Source organism: Suricata suricatta, chromosome 14 (genome assembly GCF_006229205.1).
Source record: "Suricata suricatta isolate VVHF042 chromosome 14, meerkat_22Aug2017_6uvM2_HiC, whole genome shotgun sequence".
In the NCBI taxonomy this organism is placed as follows: Eukaryota; Metazoa; Chordata; class Mammalia; order Carnivora; family Herpestidae; genus Suricata; species Suricata suricatta.
In genome coordinates, this window is record NC_043713.1 from 67,484,770 (window position 1) to 67,509,236 (window position 24,467).

General features: G+C 42.6%; 1 protein-coding gene across 7 annotated transcripts in view; it reads left to right on the forward strand.

The window, feature by feature from the left end:
* Nucleotides 1-559: 559 nt before the first annotated feature.
* NF2 (neurofibromin 2) overlaps nt 560-24,467 on the forward strand; it is an 81,221-nt gene continuing 57,313 nt past the window's right edge. For 6 of the 7 annotated variants that reach the window (XM_029921400.1, XM_029921403.1, XM_029921399.1 and 3 more), the window contains exon 1: nt 560-1,125. In XM_029921400.1, the coding sequence (XP_029777260.1) occupies nt 1,012-1,125 (114 nt within the window). In that variant the 5' untranslated portion in view covers nt 560-1,011. The remainder of the gene's footprint in view (nt 1,126-24,467) is intronic. The other variant, XM_029921402.1, reaches the window with a different exon arrangement.

The following is a 24,467-nucleotide window of genomic DNA, read 5'->3' on the forward strand; positions in this document are numbered from 1 at the left end:
ACTTACTACTCTTCCTTGGTAATAATGCTATTTCTCCCAAAGAGAAGCAGAAGGATCTGGAGGAGAGTGCCGACAATTTAAGTGGCCTCCACGTGATTTAAAAGTTTGAGAAACACAGAGGTCAGTATATGCAATTAAGCGCCAAGCAGGATTATTCGTCGGGTGTCCGAAACAGATTCCCTGGGGCGCCACACTCCACGCGTTTGGTTCAAAGTGCAGTCCCTTACAGACACAACCGCATCTAGGAACCAGCCTCTACGTGGTTCCCCAGGAAAGGCGCGCCGGACTCGGGTTCCTCAACCAGTCTTGCTAGAGTAGGCGTACTCCTTGAGAACAAAAGCGTTCGGAGTGACTGCCGCTATGGCCACTGAAGGCCGAGCCCAGGCCCGCGCCTCCAATCACAGTGGAACTTCCAATTGGTGGAGTCGTTCTGAAGAAGGGAGAACGGAGGAAGATTCCCGCCCCCCTACGAGTGCTCAGCCAATCGCGGCGTCCGGGCGGCAGCCGCAGGGCTCGGTTGCGCCGTATGTAATGATTTGTGGGCCTGAGGGCTGGGCGGGGAGCCGGCTGGGGTCTTTGGGGAGAGGACGCTTCCCGCAGGCGCGCGGAGCGAGGACGGTGACAGCCACGCGCGCACGTGCGCGCCCGGCCGCAGCGCGGCCCCGAGACCTCCAACTGCCGCTGAGAGGCGCGCGGGGGCTGGCCAGCTGCCGTCTAAGGGCCTCGTCCCGGGCGTCCCCAGCGTCCTCGGCCGTGTCCACCCCGTTGGTCCTGGCTCGTGTTTCGTCCCCGTGGCCGTAAGGGCCCGCCCCCCAACTCCCCTTTACGCTCCCGGGGCAGGGTCCTAACGGCCCATGCTGGCCGCTGGGGGCCCGCGCCGCCCAGACAGTTCCCCGGCCGGCCAGCCGGCCACCATGGTGGCCCTGAGGCCTGTGCTGCTCCTCCAGGGGGGCTAACCGGTCCAGAGCGCAGGCCTTGGGGCTCCAGGGTCCCGGGCCTGACCCCCGCGCCATGGCTGGGGCCATCGCTTCCCGTATGAGCTTCAGCTCGCTCAAGAGGAAGCAGCCCAAGACGTTCACCGTGCGGATCGTCACCATGGACGCCGAAATGGAGTTCAATTGCGAGGTAACCGGCCGGCAGCCCCGACGGGGTGCGGTAAGGGGGCGCCGGGCAGAATCCGGTGGAATCCCCGCTCGCCGGGCCCTGCCACGGGTCTGGGGCCGATCGGGGCGCCCCTGCCGAGGTGACAGTCCAGGTGGAAGCTTGAGAGATTCAGTGTGTATCATCTCTGAGCATAGACAGAGTCGACCAGAACCGGAAGGAGCCATCTAGGCCCAAATCCTCATGTTAAGGATAATTGCTGCTTCTTTTTCCGTAGGGTTTTTGGTTTGGAAGCACTTCCTGGAAGGTTCTCATTCATTGTTACTGCAAGAGGCTGGAACCAGCCTTGGTGGAGAATTCTGGTTTTTAGTATCAGGCTTAAGCTCCAGCTTTATGGTCTTTTTTACTTCTTTAGATATTATTATGTGCTCCAGGTATTAAAAGTTGCATTTTGTATAGTGGAAAGTCTATAATTATTTCCCTTTTCCAAAGCTTACATTTTTCTGGGGGAAAAAAAGCTCTTTAAGAGTTGATGTCTCATACTTGTTTTTCCACGCAGTTTACATCATAATGATAACAGTTACCATTTGTTGAATACATTCTAAATGTCAGACGTTCAGATGTTTAATTCTCACAACAACCCAATGAGGTGGGTACTCCAAACCATGTACCTAGTAAACTGCAGAGTGGGATTTTAAGTCAAACTTTAAGCCAAAACAGTACTGCCTTTCAAGTAATGTAAGGCCTTGCTAGTCCAAAGTGTGTTCTGTGAACCAGCAACATTGGAAACAGCGACCTAAGTGAGGGGTTGGCAAACTTTTTCTGTAAAGGGCCACATAGTAAGTATTTTCAGCATTGCAGGTCATAGGATCTCTATTAAAACCACTCAGCCCTTCAGCTCTACTATCGTAGCCCAAAAGCAGCCTTAGGATTGACTTCCAGCTTGACAGCGTGAGGAGCCCCTTTGACCCTTTCACCCCGTACAAGTCTGGTGAAAATTACTTTAAAAAATTCAACCATTTAAACCCTCTGGAAATTGTCTTAAGGGCAAACATCTATCAAATGAATAAACATCTATTCAAGAAAATCGATGAAAATTTGCTAAGAAAGGCGAGACTATGGTATTTGAGCCAAGGCTACTACCTCCCTCCCCACTTGCAACTCAGCAAGGGGGAAATCAACTCCAGACTGCTGCAACACAGAACACAGGGCTCCCTCTTCCCCTAGCTCCCTGTCAGACCACTTTCTTCCCAGAAGTAGCAGGACTGAAGTGTCTCTTATCCTGTGCAAGGCTTCTTGCTGCCCGAGACTAAGTCCCAGGTGTGTATAGATAGTTGAAAGATGGGGCTTCCTTCTTTTATCCAGGCCCTCCTTAAGGAATGGGAGCTGTGGCTTGGTTCTGGCACTTTGAGACTGCCGGGACCCCAGTTGCAGCTTGTGCGATGGTGGTTCTATGCCGGGAGAGGTAAAATGACAAAACCTCTGGCTGGTGCCCCCGCCCCCCTTCAGAGATTTTACCTGGAGGGAGAAGTGTTTAAAACCTGTAGCTCCTGCTCTCGTCCCAAAGGTAGGTAGTTCATTTGCAACAAAATGTGGAGAAGTTTATGCCTAAGGGAACTCTTAAAAACAGTAGAGGTTTTGGTGAAGGGCAACTAGGAGATTGTGGATTTAATGAGGATGCTACCTAGACTATAGGCCAGCCTGTTTGCAGGAGAAAATCAGAATAAGACAGCTGGGAAGAGCCAGTTTGGGATTGAGTAAACTATTCCCTCAGAAGAGCCACGCTTGATTGAATTAGTTTGTAGAGCAAATTATGCCCCAGGGCATGGTTGAAAATAATAGAACAGTAAAACACAATTAATGTAGTTTAACAGCTGGGTGCAATCAGGGGGAGGAGAAGGAGCCCTCCTATACACTGTCACCCCAGGATGACAGAGGCCCTAAGCAAATTTGTGCTTTCCTGAGGAACTGTGGGAAGGAAATAGATTTCACCACAACATTGCAGCCCATCACTAAAGAAACAACCAAATAACAATAATAATAAGCCTTGGGGCTGGGGTGGGGAGAAACATTCCAGTATCTGTATTATGTAGACAATATATTATCTAAGATGTCTAGTTTCTAAAAATTGTGAGGCATGCAAAGAAACAGGATGTATGACCTTTACAATGGAGAAAGACTAGTAACAGAAATTGCCCGTAAGAGTGACCAGATATCAGATTTAGCTGAAAAGGTTTCAAATAACTGTTATAAGTATTTTCACAGAACTAAAGGAAGACATGATTAAAGAAGGAAGGCATAATGACATTTTTGTATCAAGTAGAGAATATCAGTAAAGAGACAAGGATTATATGGGGCGCCTGGGTGGCTCAGTCGGTTAAGCCTCCGGCTTCAGCCTAGGTCGGATCTCACATTCGTGGGTTCGAGCCCTGCATCGGGCTCTGTGCTGACAGATAGCTCAGAGCCTGGAGCCTGCTTCAGATTCTGTGTCTCCTCTCTCTGCCCCTCCCCCTCTCATGCTCTGTCTCTCTCTCTCTATCAAAAATAAATAAAACATTAAAAAAAAATTAAAGAGACAGGGATTATAGAAAAGAAGCAAATGAAAATTGTGGAGTTGAAAAGTACCATAACTGAACTAAAAAATTCACTAGAGAGGCTCAAAGTAGATTCTAACTTGCAGAAGAAAGAAATCTGTTTGAAGAAAAAATTAGACATTTTGCAAGTTGAAGAACAGGGAAAAAAATGAAGAAAAATGTACAGAGCCTCAGAGAAATAATTAAGTGCATATGTGAAAGAGGAATACCAGGAGAGGAGAGAAAAGAATATATTTTTAAAAATAATGACTGAAACTTTCCGAATTTATGGAAAAACAATAGTCTGGACATCCAGGAAGCTCAATAAACTCCAAAGAGGATAAATACAAAGAGACCCACAAACAGAAACATCATAGTAAAAATGCTGAAAGTCAAAGACAAGTAGAAGATTTGAATGCAGCAAGAGAAAAATGACTTGTCACATAAAAGGAAACCCCAATAAGATTAACAGCTATTTTCTCTGCAGAAACTGTGGAGGCCAGAGGCTGTGGGATAACATATTCGAAGTGCTCAAAGAAAAAACTTGTCAACTTAGAATCCTATATCCAGCACAGCTGGATATCTCAAAATGGCTATGTTAAATATGAAGGTGAAATACTTTCCCAGGTAAACACAAACTGGAGATGTTGCTCAAAGACCTGTCTTACAAGAAATATGGAAGGAAGTTCTTCAAGCTGAAAACAAGTGGCCTCAGATATTAATTCAAATCTACATGAAAGGAAAAAAGACCCCAGGAAAGATAATTATATAATTATAAAAGATAGTAGAAATGCATATTTTCTCTTCTTATAACTGATTTATTTATTTTAATTTTAAAAGTTTTTTTTTTAATTTTTATTTTTGAGAGAGAGAATGTGAGCAGGGGAGGATCAGAGAGAGAGGGAGACACAGAATCTGAAGACAGGCTCCAGGCTCTGAGCTAGCTGTCAGCACAGAGCCTGATGTGGGGCTCGAACCCACAAACTGCAAGATCATGACTTGAGCCAAAGCCAGACACTCACCTGACTGAGCCACCCAGGTGCCCCTGATTATTTTAATTTTAGAGAAAGAGTACATGTGCAAGTTGGGGAGGAGGGGCAGAGGGAGAGAGAATCCCAAGCAGGCTCCACACTCAACATGAAGCCCAATACAAGGCTTGATCCCATGACCCTGAGACAAAATCAAGAGTTGGATGCTCAACCGACTGAGCCATCCAGGCTTCCCTTCTTATAACAGATTTAAAAAACAGTTGTATAAAATAGTATGTATATAATGTTTTGTTGGGCCCATTATACACAAAGGTAATATATGTGTAGTATACTTGTCAATAACAGCACAAACGAGGTGGATCAGACCAAAGCTGTAATGGGCTAAGGAAATGGCCACAGATGGTAACACTGTATTGGATGGTAACAGTGTCTTGTTGGGTTTGTAATTTTAATAGATGTCATATACACACACACACACACACACACACACACATATGAACTATATATTGTATATATATGATAATATGTATATATTTTATATATGTAACTATATATGTAATTTTAATAGATGTCATATATATATGATCAATAACCTACAAAAAAGAGGGAAAGGGAAAGGACCTATATAGCAGTAATATTTCTATATATCACTGGAATTAAACTAGTATAATCAAGCTGGTTTTGGTAAGTCAAGATTATCTGGTAAACCCTAGAGCAACCACTAACAACAGAAAACAAAACAAGCCCTGAAACACTTAAAAAGTATAGTGAAGGAATCATTAAATAAATTTAAATGCTTCATTAGAAATTATTCACTTAATGAAAAAGCAAGTAGTAAAGGAGAAATAGAGAAAAAAGACATGAAACACATAGAAAACTAAATTAAAATGGTAATTGTACACCAAATAATTAGATAACATAATGAAATGGACCATTTCCTGAAAAGATCCTACCTACCAGAATTGATTCAAGAAGAAACAGACAATCTGAATAGACCTATCACAAGTGAAGAGATTAAATCAGTAATAAAAATACCCACAAAGAAAGGTCCAGGCTCTAGATAGTAGAGGCCCAAATGGCTTTGCTACCGAACTCCACTGAACACTTCAAGAACAATTAATATGAATTCTCAACATATTCTTTCAAAAAAAATAAAAGAGGAGAGAATACTTTCCACCTTACTTTATGAGAATGGCATTACCCTGATACCAGAACCCAAAAAAGCTATCACAAGAAAACTAGAGACTAAGAGCTCTTATGAATATGGATGCAAAATGTATGGAATGGGGCACCTGGGTGGCTGAGTTGTTTAAGAGTCTGATTCTTGATCTTGGCTCAGCTCATGATCTTGCATTTCATGAGATTGAGCCCTGCATTGGGCTATGTGCTGGAAGCGTGGAGCCTGCTTGGGAATCTCCCTCCCTCTCCCTCCCTCCCTCCCGCCCGCCCCCCTCTCTCCACCCCCTCCCCACCCCTTGCTGGCTCTCTCTTTCTCAAAAAAAAAAAATATGGAAGCAAAAAAAAAAATCCTTAACAAAACTATTATCAAACTGATTCCAACAACAATTGAAAAGAATCCTACATCATAACAAGGGAGATTTATTCCAGGAATTCAAGGTTGGTTTAACATATGAAAATTAATGTGATACATCATATCAATAGAATAAAAAACAAAAATCACATGATTATCTCAATAGATGCAGAAAAAGCATTGACAAAATGCAGCAGTGTTTCATGGTAAGAAAAAAAAAAAACCACTCAACAAAATAGGAATAGAAGGGAGCTTCCTCAACCTGATAAAGAGTATCTCTAAAGAACCCACAGCCAGCTTACTGAAAGGCAGGATGCTTACCTGCTAAGATCAGGAACGAGACAAGGATATCTTGCCACTTCTATTCAATATTGTTTTGGAGGTTCTATCCAGGACAGTTAGACAAGAAAATGAAATAAAAGGTGTCCATATTGGAAAAGAAGAAATAAAAATATTTCACAGATAACATGATCTTGTATATAAACTAAGGAATCCCCTAAAAAACTATTTGAATAAATGAGTTCAGCAAGATTGCAGGATATAAGAACAATATACAGAAATCACTTGTAATTCTATATACTTGCAATGAACAATATGAAAATGAAGAAATTTCTATTTACAATAACATCAAAAAGCATAAAATACTAGGAGCAAATTTAACAAAAGTGTAAATTTATACTCTGGAAGTTGTAAAACATCGTTGATGGAAATTAAAGATGATCTAAATAAATGGAAAGACATCCTTTGTTCATAGATCACAAGATTTAGCATTGTTAAAATGGCAGCATTCCCCAAACTGATCTACTCATTCAGCACCATCCCTACCAGAATTTCCATTTGTTGCTTTGTAGAAATTGATAAACATTCTAAAGTTTATTTGAAATTGCAAGGAATCTAGAATAGCTAAAACAATCTTTAAACAGAAGAGCAAAGTGGAAAGACTTATGCTTCCTTATTTCAAAACTTGCTGCAAAACAACCATAACATCACAGTACATAACAGTGTAGTACTGGCATAAAGATAGACATAGTGATCAATGGAATAGAACTGAGCGTCCAGAAATAGACCCATACTTCTATGGTTACCTGATTTTTGACAGGGGTGCCCAGACCATTCAATGGAGGAATCAATAGACTTACCAACAAACAGTGCTGAAACTGGACAGCCAAATGCAAAAAATTGAAGATGAACCCTTATTCTACACCACATACAAAAATTAACTCCAAAGACCCAAACGTAAGAACTAAAACTGTAATACTCTTAGAAGAAAATGGGGATAAATTTTCATGACTTCAGATTTGGCATACGATCCTTACATATGACAACAAAAGCATGAGTGACAAAAGAAAAAGTAGGTAAACTTCATTCAGATTAAAAACCTTTGTGCTTTGAAGGACACTATCAAGAACATGAAAAGGAAAGATATTAGCGAATCATGGATCTCATAAGGGTCTTATATCTAACGTATATAAAAAACTCTTATTGCTAAGTAATGAGAAGTCAGAAATTCAAGAGTGGGCAAAGGAGGGGTGTCTGGTTGGCTCAGTCAGTAGAGCATGTGACTCCTGATCTTGGGATTGTGAGTTCAAGGTCCACGTTAGGTGTAGAGTTTACTTAAAAAGATGGGCAAAGGACCTGAATAGACATTTCTCCAAGGAAGATATACAGATGGCCAATAAGCACATGAAAAAATACTCACCTTCGTTAATCAACAGGGAAATGAAAATAAAAAACACAATGAGATAACCACTTTACCACAATGAGAGCCAACCACTAGGATGACTAGAATAAAAAATGGCATATAATAACAAATGTTAGCGAGAATATGGAGAAATTGGAACCCTCATACAATGCTGGTGGGAATGTAAAATGGTACAGCCACTTTGGGAAACAGTCTGGCAGTTCCTCAAACTGTTGAACATAGAGTACCATATGACTCAGCAATTCACTGCTAGGTGTCTATGCAAGAGAAATGAAAACATATGCCTACAGAAAAACTTGTACGTAAATGTCCATAGCAATAATATTCATAATAGCCAAAAGGTGGAAATAATCCAAATGTCTCTCAACTGATGAAAGGGTAAACAGAAGGTGGTGTATTAATATAATGGAATGTTATTTGGCACTAAGAAGGAATGAAATACCAATACATGCTACAACATGGATGAACCTTGAGAATATGCTAAGTGAAAGAAGCAATTAGAAACAAACGTATTATTTCATTCATAAACAAGTCTACAGTAGGAATATTTAGGGAAATAGAAAGTAGTTTTGTGGTTGCTTAGGGCTGGGAAAAGAGTGCAGGGATACAGGAATGATAGCCAAGGGGTACAAGGTTTCTTTGTGAGGTGATGAAAATATTCTAAATTTACAGTGGTGATGGTTGCCCAACTCTATGAATATGCCAGAAACCATTGAATTGTGCACTTTAAATAGGTGCATTTTAAGGTATGTGAATTGTATCTCAGGCTATGTGAAGGAAACTGCAGCCTTTTGCAAAATAGGAACAAAAGGCATGACTTTATTCCAATAAAACTATTTGTGAACATTGAAATTTGAATTTCATATTACTTTCACAAGTGATGAAATGTTATTTAAAAACCTACATTTTGTTAAAAATGTAAAAATCACTCTTAGCTTTCAAGATTGCACAATTAACAGGTGGTGAATTAGGTTTGTGTCGTGGACTATAGTTTGCTGATCCTTAATCTAAGTTTCCTTTTTTTCTTTAATTTTTTTAAATTTAAAAGCTTTTTAAATAATCTCTACACCCAGTGTGGGGCTCAAACTCCCAACTCTGAGATCAAGTGTAACATACTCTACTGACTGGGCCAGCCAGGCAACCCCTGATCTAAGTTTCTATTTGATAAATGTTGTGAGAGGGGCTGGGTGGCTCAGTCCATTAAGCGTCTAACTCTTGATTTTGGCTCAGGTCATGAAATCGTGGTTTGTGGGTTTGAGCCCCGCATCTGGCTCTGTGCTGTCAGTGTGAAGATTCTCTTTTGGGATTCTCTCTCTCTCTCTCTGCCCTTTCCTCACTCTAGTGCGAGCTCTCTCTCTCAAAAAAAACTTAAAAAAAAAAATGTTGTGAGAGACTGACCAGTAAGTAGGGAAAGGGATTTTGTATGAGATTTCTTCGGCCATAGTTATATCATGAAAATCACTTCTTTTTTCTTTAAACAGACCCCATACCCGAAGAGGATGTACAGTATTGTCAACTATAGCAGGGTTTCTAAACCTTGGCGCTGTTGACATTTTGGTTGGATAATTCTTTGTTGTGGTGAGGGCTGTCCTGTGCATTGTAGGATGTTTAGAAGCATCTCTGGACCTGAGCCACTAGATGCCAGTAGCACCTCCCCATACTCCCCGCATGTCAACCAAAAATGTCTTCAGACATTGTCAAGTGTCCCTGGCAGGGAAACACTCTTCTTTCCGTCCCTCTCCCTGCCACCATATTCAGAAGCACTGGTCTACAGAAGAAGAGTAGTGATATTCAGAGAGGCAGAATGGTATTGTATGGTCTGTCAAACTTAAATGTACCAGCAAATGGCTAGGATCTTGGTAAAGTGAGAATTCTGATTCTGTACTTCTGCAGTAGGACTGAGAATGCTGCATTTCTAACATGTTCTTAACTCTCAAATGATGATGGTGTTGCTGGTCCAGGGAGTCGCAAAGCATTGTTAGAAAGGGAAATAAGTCAGACCTGGACTTGAATTCCAGCTGAACTTCTAGCTTGGATAAGATACTGAAACCCTTTGGACCTCAGTTTGCACATCAGTAAAATGAAACTAATACTACCGACGCTGCAAGGTTTTATAAGGATTCCTGGAATACATATTGCCAGGCAGAAAGTAAGAACTAGAAGGGAGTATAATTGGCCTACAGTAGGAGGCACAGGTCACCGTGGTCACTGCCCTGTTGCTATTCGTCAAGCCATTGCATCTCATTGACTTTCCAGGGAAATACTTGTTTGTAAATGAAGATGTTAAAATATTCTGTTGAAGGTTACGGTAGTTTGACTTACAATGATAGAGCTCTGAGAAACTATTAGACTTTCTCCTTCCCTATTTTTATGTTGTACATTAACTGAGCAAGGTGCTGATACAAGGAGATGGCAGATGCATTTCAAAAAAAAAAAAAAAAAGAAGTGAGATGGTACTTGAGGAATTCATTGTTGAGGTGAAAGGTACGTGGTGGTCCAAGGAAGACTCCGTATCAGAACCAGTGGTAGTTAACATGAATCATGTTACCTTATGCTAATAAATTCAGACTTTTTTCCAGTAGGGATAGGGAATAAATCTCCTTCTTGCACTACTTGCTGCATTGCACAATTGGCTTGATGTTTTAGAGAATTTTTCCACTTGAAAGATTTGTTATTTGTCATTTTGAGAAAGTGGGTGCCGAATGTAATTTGCCAGGAGGCTAAACGGTTATGTTATTTCTTATCTGGGCTGGAATTTTACTCTAATAATTCAATCTATCAGTAAGAAGAGCCTAATATGAAAAATTTCTCAAAATTGAGTTGTGAGAGATTCTAATAACATCTTATATTGGAAACAAAGCCTCCTTCTCCTGTTGGTTGACATCCCGGATGTTTTCACATACCCAAATGGGGTTACGGTTGGATTAAACACCAACATTACAGATCATTCCAACATACAAATGGACATAAAGTAGAAACTTTGGAAAGAGGAAAACAGAAAGAGCGAACTCTGGTATTATTAGTAAGATGTTATATCCCAGACACCCCAGATTTAGGCAGATGCTTCCCTTTTAGGATGTAAATCCCCAAAGGGCAGTGGTGGTCATTTCATTGCTTAGTTGTATATAGTAATGGAACTCTATATGAGGGCCCTGGGAAACTTTCTTCTTATTTTCAGAAGAAAAGTTGTTTCTGCCTTTCCTGTGGGTTCTCCCATGGGGTTTAAGCACTGCTCATGGATGGCAGGGGTGCCGCACATCTAGGACGTGGGCAGTCAAGGGTGAATGATGGAGGCAGTTGTGCAGAAGGGTGAAAGAAGAGGGTAATCATTGGCTAGTGCTGCCACCTGCTGGACCCCTTGTCTGCTCTTATGTAGGAGGAAGGGTAGGGAATAGCAGCTACCAGTGTGCCACATGCTGTGCTAATGCTTTTGTGTTTTTTTTTACACAATTTATTTTTTTAACATACGCTGCTAATGCTTTAAAATGTACTGTCTCATTTGACACTTGTGATAGATTCACTTATTCACTCAACAGATGTTTACTGAGTACCATTGTGGACCTAGTAGTGATCAAGACCTGCTTAGGATGGAGGTCATTGGCTTCATTTTCAGAGTGGGAATTGGAGGCTCCAACAGGATAAATAGCCTGCATAACATCCTGGCGCAGCCACTCTGTATTCTGAGAAAGAGAACAGTGGGAGAATCTCAATAATGACCAATGGGGGGCACATGGGTGGTTCAGTGGGGTCAATGCTGGGTCTTAATTTCAGCTCAGGTCATGATCTCACAGTTTATAAATTCTAGTGTTGAGCTTAGGAACCTGCTTGGGATTTTCTCTCTCCTTCTCTCTCTGCCCCTCCCACGCTCATGTGTGGGCTCAAGTCAGTTGGGAAGGTCTTAGCTCAAGATCCAGTTTCCTGTCGGGGTCTGAAGCAGCACAGCCTAGAGGTTATGAGTGTTGTCTCCAGACAGCATGCTCTTGGGATCCTGATCCCTGGTTCTGTTCTCATCCATTCAGTGCCCTCAGACAGTTTCCTTAATCCTTTCAGATGCCTGTTTCCTCATCTGTAAAATGGAGAGCATAATAATTCTTCCAGTATGGAATATTGTTACTGGCATTAAAACTGAATCATTATTGGTAAAGTACTTAGACTAGCACATGGCACAGGTAAGTTCCATATACAGGCTATTACATAAAAGGAAGTAAATCCAGGGCCTTTCAGCATTTGGCTCCCTTTTCCAGTCTCTCCCACACTCGTCACTTACCCTTTTTGCTCTTGGCCTGTTGTCCTGGTTGCTGTTTCTGGAAATTACCTCTTTTCATACTGGTGAGCCTTCGCATAGAATGTCCTTCTCACTTGTCTGCTGCCACAGATGTTCTTATTCTCCTTCTAGGCTCTGCTCAAGTGTTCCCCCCTCTTTTGTTTTTTAATGTTTATTTTTGAGAGACAAAGAGACAGAGTGCAAGTGGGGCAGGGGCAAAAAGAGAGGGAAACACAGAATCCAAAGCAGGCTCTAGGCTCTGAGCTATCAGCACAGAGCCTGACATGGGGCTCAAACTCATGAACCATGAGATCATGACCTGAGCTGAAGTGAGAAGCTTAACTGACTGAGCCACCCAGGTGCCCCAAATGTTCCTCCCTCTTCTGCCCAAGACCACCACATAGCTACCAGTGATGGGGCTGAGATTTAAACCCAGGTCATCTCTCTTCCAGGCTGGCTCTCTTTCTGTTAAGCTATGCTACCCATATAGGAAGCTCCAAGTAGTAAAAGGAAAGAAACCATTAGAAAGCTGGAGAGAAATTTGGTATTTGGTAAACAGGATAAGGAAAATAGAAATAAGAGACTTTACAAAGAACTTCCTACTATTTGCCTATGGTATTATTTTATTTATTGCAATTGGTGTAAGATACCACTTCAAAACCATTTTGTGAACTTGCCAATGGGCTTGAAGTTTTTGGCTGGTGGATGATGTGACTGACAGCTTCTGCTAAATTGCCTCAGTGTCTGGTTTGTCTTTGAATCAAATGGACATTTTCCATAAGGGAATGCTTTTCACTTGCTATGATTACTTGGAATTCCTTGCCTGTGGCTTAAATGAAGCTTATTTTGCAACAGTTAAATATTTTCTAGTTGCATATTTAACAAGCTTTGCAATTTTTCCCTATATTCAACCTGATGTCTTCTCTTAATATTTAGTGGGTCCACATGAATACCAATTGGTTAACCTCTTTATCCTGAGGCCTTTTTATGTACTTTGAAAAGTTAGTTATCTAACTCTTTGAAGTCCACCTCCTTCTCCATCCCTTTTCCCCTGTGCAATTTACCTAATACTTAAGGCATTGGAGCACACAGATATTTAAGAGGGAGGGTCCCAGACCTTCCAGGGTGCTCATATTCGAGTTAGAGAAACAGGATACACGTGAAAAGATAATGCAAATGAGCCTGCCTATCTATCTATCTATCTATCTATCTATCTATCTATCTATCTATCTATCTATGTATCTATCTATCTCTCTATCTATCTATCTATTTATCTATCTATCTATCAAATGAGGATGTGTTCTGGTTGAGAGAGAAAGAAAAAAACCATGCCCTGGAGTAAATAGGGGAACACCTGCCCCCAGATATTGAAGGTAGGTTTGTGACCAGAGATGAAGGGGAAGAGTGTTCCTGTTAGTGGATCGGTGGATGCAGCCTGAGCAAAGGCAATGGTGTAATTTTTTTTTTTTATTGCAATTGGTGTAAGATACAATCCTGTGGCTTGAGGTAAAAGAGGAGAGAGATGTGTTTGAATTCCTAGGTTCAGGACAGATGTTAGAGGCCTTTGAAGGCCAGGTTAAGGAGCTTACTTTCATCAAATGCAGCGGGGGAGCTTTGAGGTTTTTATTAAAGTGGTCTTGGGGTGCCTGGGTGGTTCAGTCAGTTAAGCATCTGACTTCAGCTCAGGTCATGATCTCACTGCTCATGGGTTCGAGGCCCACGTCAAGCTATGTGCTGACAGCTCAACCTGGAGCCTATCTTGGATTCTGTGTCTCCCTCTCTCTGCCCCTCCCCCACTCACGCTCTGTCTGTCTGTCTGTCTCTCTGTCTCTCAAAAATAAACATTTTTAAAAAAGTGGTCTCTATGCAGAATGATTTGAAATGTTTGGGAGTGGGGTTGGGAAGAGTCTGGAAACAAGGAGCCCAATTAGAAGACAACCTCTTTGGGCTAAGTGTCCCATGGAAACCTGAACTAGCTGGGGCCTTGGACAAAACTAGCCTGAATCCAAAGGTGGGGGCACCAGGAGGATGAGGCCGGGGATCAGGGTCTTCTGTTGACGAAGAATGAGCAGGAGACCTACTAGGCCCAAAATTCAGGAGGTACTGAGGTCTAGAGCCAGTCCTCAGTTGGCAAGGCCAGCCAAGCAGGAGGCAGGTCTTGGCTGAGACCCAGCCAGCACTGGGTTCAGGAGGTCAGCGCACTTTCCTGTGTCCGGTCCGGGGCTGCAGTCAGGGTGTTACCTGTGTAAAACCAGTGAGAGCCCTGAACTTGTGTTTGAACCCCTGGATTCTAGGCATAGTTCCTCAGTGTGATCTTGGGCATGCCTCTTCTTTCCCCTATCCCAGGCCTCAGTTCTTAGTGGGAAAAATGAGAGGAAAGAACTTGATTTCCAAGGCCCTCTGCTTTAACATCCTATTTTAGGTGATCTGGGCAGAAGCAGCTCATTGCACACCTCCCCCTTTCATACTTCCTTCTTAGGTAGGAAGCCATCTCAGGACTTGAGCATGTAGGTGTGAGGAAAATCTGCTCGAGGACAGGAAGAATATTGCTTAGGGAACAAGAGCTGGCATCCCGATAGAAAGAAGGGGTAAGTTGGTGTGGGTGTAAGCCCTGCCACTGCCACCTGCTGCCTGAGTGATCTTGAACTCCCTTCTTAAAGCCTCAGTTGCCACATCTGTAATCTTAGGAGAATAATAGTTTTTTCCTCACGGATTGTTTGAAAGCATTGATGCGGTGGACCTTTATAGGCACTTCGCCCAGGGCCAGACGGCAGTAAGCACTTGGTAGACCTTAGCTTCTCATGTAATGAGTTGGGGGTGTGGGAGTAAAGAGGAAGGGTCCCATGCTGGAGGCACTGCAGGTTTTCTCCTTTCATCATCTTCATTTTCTTTGAATCTTCTTCAGGTTAGCCATGCCTTTGGGAATTGTAGGCTCACTGGACTCTAGAATTAGTCTAAATATAATGAGATTTATCTTACACCATATTTCTGTTTAAGGATCTTCTTTTTGTAATGTGCTACATGATTGATCTCTATTGAGCTTGATGTCCACTGTGATAGCAGGATTCTTTTCTGATTTCTGCCATATTTATTCTCTGTTCTTTTGTCCCCAGTGTGTCGTTTTTCTCTGTTCTTTGTTTTGGATGACTTCTCCAATTATTCATGCTACTTTTGCATTCTTGTCCAAGAACATTTTTGGTGCTTGTTTATTTTTAATTTCAGAAGTTAAAGGCATTTGAGGTCTTAAAAACCCAGAATTGTATTTTCTCAGAGCTGCTAATCTTTTTAGCCAGCTAGTGATGAGGCTTCTCTGGTGTGTTATAGGATGATGTGTGCCATCTTCCTGTCTGTGCTTTGTCTAATTTAGATTCTGAATTCACATGTTTTATTACATTTTTAGCATGTAAAAATTTATTACCAAACTAGTGCTGACCTTAGGGAAAAAAATCTTTAATCAAATCTTCAGACACCATTGTGGAGACTCAAGGTGCTTATCCCAGCTTAGAAATCACTCCGGCCACCGCTAGGTGGGGTCAGAGAACGTCATTTCTAAAGGCATGGGGTCCTTTTCCTCTTCCAGTCCTCACTACCATTTGTCTTTTTGCTTCTTAGGAAAAAAAAAAAAAAAGAAAAAATTTGGACTGAGCTTTGGAAAAGTCACAAAAGCTCCCTGTTAGTGAGTTACATTACTTATGGTTTCCCCCATCTACCTTGCCAGCTTTAATCTCCCAGGTTTTGTCATTTTGATCATTTTGACTTCCATATAAAACCAAAGCCCAGAGTAATTACTAAACTTATCTGAACTGATCTGGAGTTTTGAATTCAGTAACAGTGACTTTATCTAGTGTCCTACTCATATTGACTGGAGATTAAATCAGTCTTATAAATTTGTTAAAGAAGTCTTCAACCCACAGTTCGCCTCGTCCAACCTGCAGACATTTTTACCAGCCCTGTGTGTGCCTACCTAAACCTTCCAGTGTTGTTAAATCAGTGTCTTCGTCACTGACTGTTGTGACAGGTCAAACTGGAAGCAGAACTTGAATGTTTAAAATTTCTTTCCAGGCTAGGGTTGGAGTTCTTCATGAGCTTCTTCATTGCGCGGATGGATTATGCTCCAGTTCTGTTTTGCTGGGAGCTTTTTTGAAAGAATGTGCTTTTAAATACAAACTGTAGTTTTTGTGATGTCCAGGGCAGGAGGAGTTATCAGCTGGATAATACTTAGTCATGGCTGTGTTTTGGTCTGTTAGTTTAGTTTTTTTCTTATGTTTATTTATTTTGAGAGACACACAAAGTGTGGGGGAGGGGCAGAGAGAGCAAGAAGGATAAAGAAACCCAAGCAGGCTCCACACTGTCAGCCCAGAGCCTCATGTGGGGCTCGAACCCACAAATATTATTGTCAGTATTTCAACATTTTGCGATTATTGATAATGTCAACAGTGTGCTAGGTGCTAAAAGTTATTTTTCAGCAACATTACAATGATCATTTTTATTACATTTGAGAGTATATTATTAATCAGCCAGCTCTTGATTATTAGGAGTAAGGAACACAGTAGCAATAACAGACCCTGAGTAAGGAAAAAGAATGTAGAAAGCACACTTAAATTAAATGTTAAGTGTCATTTACATCCCTGGAAATGATTTTAAGATATAGAATTGAATGTTAGAGGATTAAAAGAAAATCATTATTACAGTGGAAAAAGTGCTACATGGTTTATACAAAACCATTTTAAGCTCATAGACTCAGAGGGTGTTAATCCTCGAAGACCACTTGATGATTGTGGAAGCTGAGACCCAAAGAGGTTAAGTGACTTTCCCAGCACAGCAGGTTTGGGTGTGTTGTAGCTATTTGACAAGGCAATGATTGCTCTCATGTTGTGAACTAAATTCCAAAGATAGAGATTGTCTCCTTTGCTTTTGGGGGACTGTATTTCTTTTATAGCACCATAACTGTATTATTTCTTTTTGCTCAGTCATCTGTCAGCTGACTTGGAAATGACTCATCTTTTTTCATAGCATCATAAAATCAGGATCTTGCATGGGCATAGGAGATTGACAGGAAGAAACTGAGGCCCAGTGGAGTTGCATGGCTCACTAATGTTATATATAGGCTCGTGTATGGCAGAGGGGGTGGGAGTTTAGGATACAGATCCCCTCTCTGGGTTCATTGCTACTCCCATACCCTCTCTTCACTGTAGCAGGAAACATGCCAGAAGCTACAGACATAATAACTTTTTCCCCCTAGAAAACCATAATTCACTTAGTTTTGAAAGAGTTTAAAACTTCCATTTTGTGGCTTCCTGAGGTGTTGTGATTTGTTTCTTACTAGTTTCTTTTGTTCTATGGAAATTTTTCTTGGTTGGTTCTTTGAGTTTTGAATTTCCTTGCCAATGTATTTTTAGAGAGAAGAAATCAGTATGTGTCACCAAAGGGGGGAAATATATACCTTAAGGCCCAATTATGCAATTAGAATTTTAATAAGGAGTATCATAAATTCTTGCTTCATTGCATTCATTACTTACATTACTTAGAAGACTGTTCTACTCAGAAGCCTCATCTGCTTATCATCATCATTATCATCGACATGATCAGCCAACCACAAGCACTTATGGAGTGGCCACAGGTTATGTAGTACTTGCTTGGGTTCTGGGAAACTTAAAGCGTGGCGTGTGTGTGTGTGTGTGTGTGTGTGTGTGTGTGGTGTGGATAGTAATCCTTGCCTTCAAGGAGTTTGTGATCTGCAAGACTGAAGGAAAGACAGGGATCTTGGAGAAAGACAAACACCTCATTTCCCCCATGTATATAAAGTACACACTGACTCATGTAGCTGGTGTTGTACAGGGGAAGGGGACAATGGTGAGATAAAACAATTGACCTTAGCAAGGTCTGGTTCTGGATAAATGGAAGCAAGTAGATTTGCTGATTTGGGAGGGCACAGGCTGTGTTATAACAGGGTAATTGGTTGGAGGGGAGGGCCTTTAAACCATTAATTTAAACTTGTTTTTTCTTTTTTCAGGTTTATATATTTATTAAAAATTTTTTTTTGTTTTATTTATTTTTGAGACAGAGACAAAGCATGAGTGGGGGAGGGGCAGAGAGAGAGGGAGACACAGAATCCGAAACAGGCGCCAGGCTCTGAGCTGTCAGCACAGAACCGGATGTGGGGCTCGAACCCACAAACCGTGAGATCATAACTTGTGCTGAGATCATAACTTGTGCCGAATTTGGATGCTTAACTAACTGAGCCACCTAGGCACCCCTGTATGTTTACTTTTGAGAGAGAGAGGTGCGCACGTGGGCGTGTGCTCACACACACACACACACACACACACACACACACAGACGCACGCGCGCGCGCCTGCACACGCACAAGTCGGGGAAGGGCAAAGAAAGAGGAGGAGAAAGAGAGACTCCCAGGCAGGCTCCATACTGCCAGTGCAGAGCCTGATGCAAGGCTCGAGCCCGTGAACCATGAGATCATGATCTGAGCTGAAGTTAGACGCTTAACCAACTGAGCCACCCAGGTGCCCCTTGAAACCATTATTTTAAATAGATTTGGCATACTAACAGATGATTGGAAGACTAGGAGACGAAAATTTTTGGCTGGCATTAATTATGGCAGAAACTGACAGGCAAGAGATTTAAGGTGGGCTCTTTTGCAAAGAGGAGGTTTTTGCAAAGGGGTTGAGTTTGGTACAGCAGAGAAATTGACCTCGTTTTTTTGGAGGGTTCCCTTTTCCCTTGTGTGGGAAATAATGGCTGATTAGGTGTGAGGTGTCCTGTAATCATGACAGGAAACGGCTGGATAGTTTTGCAATTTCGGCTCACGAGACCCAAGAGTCCACTTCGTGGTGTGATGCTATCACACCTTGAGTCTGGGCATGTCAGTTTTACTCCTGCGTTACTATACTTTTTTATTCTCTTTGATTAACCAGATTAAAAATTTTTTTGTTTATGTTTATTTATTTTTGAGAGAGAAAGAGGGAGAGACAGTGCGTGCAGGAGAGGGTCAGAGATAGGGAGATACGGAATCCAAAGCAGGCTCCAGGCTCTGTGCTGACAGTTCAGAGCGGGGCTCGAACCCACAAACCATGAGATCATGACCTGAGCCGAAGATGGACGCTCAATCACCTGAGCTGCCCAAGCGCCCCAACCAGAATAGATTTTAATGGAGCCCATTATTCTCTTACTGCACAGCAAAATCATTTTTATAACTTTTTCCATTGTGTTTATCTTGTAAATGGAAGTATTTGGTATCTATTTTTTTCAAAATGGACAAATAGAAGTTGTATTTAGATTAGCATCTTAAATTTTCTAGACTTTTCAAAAAATAAATATTTATTTTGAGAGAGCAAGAGTGTGTGCATGCGTACACGTGACCGTGAGAGGGGCAAAGAGTGAGGAGAGAGAGAATCCTAAGCAGGCACCATGCTGTCAGTGCAGAGGCCATCAGGGGGCTCAGTCTCACCAACCTTGAGATCATGACCTAAGCCGAAATCAAGAGTTAGATGCTTAGCCAACTGAGCCACCCAGGCATCCCTCTAGACTTACAAACTGGTTCTTGTAGCCAGCGATGACTGCAGAAGTCAGGGGTAAATGTTGAGAGGGGAAATCACAGTTGTCTTGGTTTTCCATTTCTGAAATAGTGGTAAACACACGGCACATGTCCTGAGACCTGGGGATGGACAGTTCCTTCATTGCTTGATCTGTAAGGGGCTGGCCTTTTGCCATTTTTATGGCAAATGGTAGGGCAGCTTGTGAGTTGGACCCTAATAAGCAAATATTGAGTTTGTCACTTTTCTTTCATCTTCTGGAAGAGATAGCTAATCAAATAGCATGTCTTGTGCGGCTGAAAATCTAGTTCCCCAGACCTCTGTGAAATGGAACATTGTTTTCCCTGGTTGCTTTTTCCAGATTTGAGTCTTTTCAATAAACCCAAAGTTTCTCTGTTGTCTAATCCTTTGACATTTCACAGATGGCGGCCAAATTTGATTCTCTTTCTTTAAGAAAAGTTGTCATCTTCCCCATTATGTGGCTTTCCTACTGACTCCCCCCGCCACCCCGGGTTTATCAGTAAATAAGAGGGATTGTTGGTGGCTGCATGACCCAGAGAAAGCAGTTGGAGAAATGCATTGTAAAGTGTCAAAAGTATTAAAAAAAAATGGCAGTTCTAGGGTTGTGAGTCTAAACCTGGCTGAGTGTAAGATGACAGTTGTGGATGCTATTCATAACGTTTCCCTGGTTAATAGACCCCAATCAGCGCTGTAGGTTATTGGTGCCAGTTGCTTCCTACAACGGAAAAGTGCTCTATTCCTGCTGTGGAGGGTGAGTGCTTAGTGCTATTTACTTAAAACATTCTAGGTTGATAAATTACAAGCACTTCACTTTGGGTAAAGCTCATAAATCCAGCCTCTACGAAAAATAACAAGCTGACGGCACTTAGTCCTGTTTATAAAGTTCGTACGCATTTATCTTTGATACGGCACCAGTATATATCTATGAAACAGCACTGCAACCTATTAAAGTAACAGGAGAGCACAGCCACAAAGCAAGAAGCATTGTACTTCCAGGCTCACTACCGTTAGCCCCTCTGCTTGAAGGGCACCTCGAGGACGAAGCTTGCAGAGCAGGAGTTTGCACACCATGGAGTCCACATTTGTGCTCCTTCCTGCCTTCTCCCGGCAAATCACCTTTCTCACTCCCACCGCCTCCCTTTTCCTGTCTGCAAAATGATCACCTGCCTGTTAGCGTCTCTGCTCTTCATTAGGCCGAGACGAGGCCCAGGGCTGTGCTGTGTGTGGAGCAGTTTGGACACTTAGGCCAGGTGGAGAGACAAGGGCCCCAGTGAACACTTGAGCATCTGTTCCGGAAAAAGGACAAACCCTAACAGGAAGACCTTTACGTAGTGTAAGGGCAAAGCCTGCAAGGCTTACGTGCTATCAGGTATTAGAAAAGGAAATCTTTTAATAGAAAAATAAGCATGAGACTCATCCCACTGGCCGTGGGATCTTCTTAGAGATCTGGCAGGTGTCGTCATGGAATGCATGACTGCTCGGAAGCTGTGACTGAGCAACCTGCTTCCTCATCAACTTGTGGAGAGTCCGAAGTGTCACATGCATCGGGCTGAAGCTGCCTATTCAGTATCGCATTGGACATTCAGTACTGCAGATAGTGTCATTATGCTGCTTGTCAGATACTAGGAAAGTACAAAGAACATTCCTTCACTTTGCAACAGCTTGGACCCAAGCAGCAGACGTGCTGTTCCCTCCGACTGGCATGACCTCCCTTTCTTCAGCCCTTCACCCAAGTATCAACTACTGCCGGGCTTCCAAGACCCATGTCTCCTCAGTGAAGCCCCTCACCCCAGGCCCCCAGGCCCGAGCTGTGTTCCCACAGCACCATGGTCTGTTAGCATTTACCAGGTTGCATTTTTGTTATCCAATTACCTACCTGTCTTCCCTGTCAGACATGAATGGGGACAGTGTCTTGTCCTGAATTCATCATTTATCTTTTGTGCCGAACATAATGACTAGAACGTAGTGGGTGCTCAATAAATGTTTGTCAAATGAGTGATAGCATGGTTAGCTCAATGAGAATTGATGGTGCCCTTTCTGATCTGTCATCCATCATCCATGGAGTGAAACAGGACCGGGAGGCTTTACATGGCAGCACTTGAAAATGTAAGGAGAGGAGATGGGGTTAGAATGAATAATAACCACCCTTTATTGAGTATTTACCATGAGCTGGGCACTATATTTACTAAAGTATTTAGGCTTTTAAAATATATTAATGCACTTAATCCTTAGATTAATCTGCTAAGACTGGGTCTGTATATTATCCCCTTTGCAAAGCACAAGGAAGTTCAATAACTTGCCCAAGGTCACGCAGTGACAGCCTGGAGATTCATACTGATGTTAGACAACTATCTGTCTGTGCCTCTTAGACTGGTTCCTGGAAAGAATTAAGCCCTAATGTACAGAGGCATCCATCTTAGGTAATGATTCACCTTCTCTCCTGTATATCTAGAATGGTATGGTTATGTTTTCTCCTTGGGGATAAGGGAGAAAACAGTCACCCGGATAGCTTTTTGGGTTCTGTGTGGTTAAAATGAGAGAGGTGGAGTTAGTTGACAAAGGATTGGTGTTAGGTGGTCGTTTGGTCCTCACAGAAGCACAGCAGTATTCTCCAGTCACTGAACTACAGCACTTTCTTTCATTTCCTACAAGGACCATCTAAGTTTTTTTGCCTCTAGACCTTTCCATATGCTGTTGCCTGCTCATTATTTCTTCCTCAAGCCGACTCTTCACTTGGCTCCCCTCTCCCACCATGAGAGTTGGTTTAGATGCCATTTGGCCCCGCCCTCGAAGATAGAGTGTCCCTTCCTGGGGGTCCCTGTTGTAGCACTTAAAAGTGTTGTAGTGCTAGAAACCACACTTGGAGTTGCTTATTGTGTATAAGGTGAGGGAGGTGACTGGCTCATGTCCTAAGCCTATTCTATAAGAGCAGAGACTGTCTCAGAGGGGCCTGGGTGGCTCAGTTGGTTAAGCATCTGATTCAGCTAAGGCCATGATCTCACAGTTCATGCGTTCAAGCCCCATGTCAGGCTCTGCCCTGACAGCACAGAGCCTGCTTGGGATTCTTTCTCTCCCTCTCTCTCTCTGCGCCTCTCCTGCTCTCACTCTCAAAATAAATAAATAAATAAATAAATAAATAAACAAACATTAAAAGAGAGAGAGAGCAGAGACTGTCTCTTTTGTTCCTCATTTATCTCCTGTACCTCGAATGGTGCCTGGACACAATGTGTGTTCATCAAATATTTGTTGGAAGAGTGGATGCATGGGGGCTGATTTTGCTCTAAGTTTTTGAGCCTTTTTTTTTAATGTTTATTTATTTTGAAAGAGAGACAATGAGCTGGGGAGGAGTGGGGGTGGGAGTGGGAGAGAGAATCCCAAGCAGGCACTCTGCTGTCAATTTAGAGCCCAACTTGGGGCTCGATCTCATGAACCGTGCGATCATGACCTGAGCCGAAATCAAGAGTCAGATGTTTAACCCACTGCGCCACCCAAGCGTCCCAAGCTTGAGTTTTTGAAGTAGGCAAGTCTTCTGTTGGATGGCTGTTGTTTGCTGTATCTTTTTTAAAATTTTATTTTTTAATGTTTATTTGAAAAAGAGAGAGCATGCACACATCTGTGAGTGGGAGGGGGGGCAGAGAGAGAGGGAGACACAGAATTCAGAGCAGGCTCCAGGCTCCAAGCTTGTCAGCACAGAGCCCTACATGGGGCTGGAACTCGTGAATTGTGAGATGAGGACATGAGCTGATGTTGATGCTTAACTGACTGAGTGACCTGGGTGTCCCATTTGCTGTGTCTTTTATGTATAAAGTCGGCTGGCACTATGGGCAACAGAGAGATGACTGATGTCGCTGTTGCTCTGAGGCACCTATCATTTTAGGAGACATTCAGATGTTCAGGTCACATCACAGCATCAGCACAATGCAGTGGGTCACTGATAAAACTGTAAAGAGGGACATGGTCATGTTCTGGAATGTCATCTGGCACCAAGGAAGCTCATTCACAGCCCAAGACTTCCTTTCACAGAGTGTCATGGGAATCATTGGAACAGCTGTGACCATTGGTTCTTGTTTGTAAAAAAGAAGAAACCCAGGGCCCCTGGGTGGCTTAGTTGGTTAAGCATATAACTCTTAATTTTAGCTCAGGTCATAATCTCATGGTTCATGAGATCAAGCCCCAAGTTGGGCTTTAAACTGACAGCAGAGAGCCTGCTTGGGATTCTCTCTCCCACCCCTACTCCCGCTCCTCCCCAGCTCTTTGTCTCTGTCTTTAAAGCCCTGCTTCCAGCTCTGTGCTGACTGCAAGGAGCCTGCTTGGGATTCCCTCTCTCCTTATCTTTCTGCTCCTCCCCTGCTTGCATGATCATGCTCTCTCGCTCTCTCGCTCTTTCTCTCTTAAAAAAAAAAAAGGTAGAAACCCAAATTAGGAAGACTAAGCAAGCCTCCATACATTTGAGGAAGGGCATGTTGAAAAAGTAGAACCTCACAGAGGTACACAACATGTTAGAGGTTAGATTAAACCCAAAAGAAAAACCTTTTTTCTTTTTTTAAAAAAATGTTTTATTTTTGAGGCAGCGGAGGGGCAGAGAGAGAAGAGAGAGAATCCTGAACAGGCTTCTCACTGTCAGTGTGGAGAGCTTGATGTGGGGCTTGAACTCTGAAACCGTGAGATCATGACCTGAGCTGAAATCAGAAGTTGGAGGTTTAACCAACTGAGCTACCCAGGTGCCCCCCCTTAAA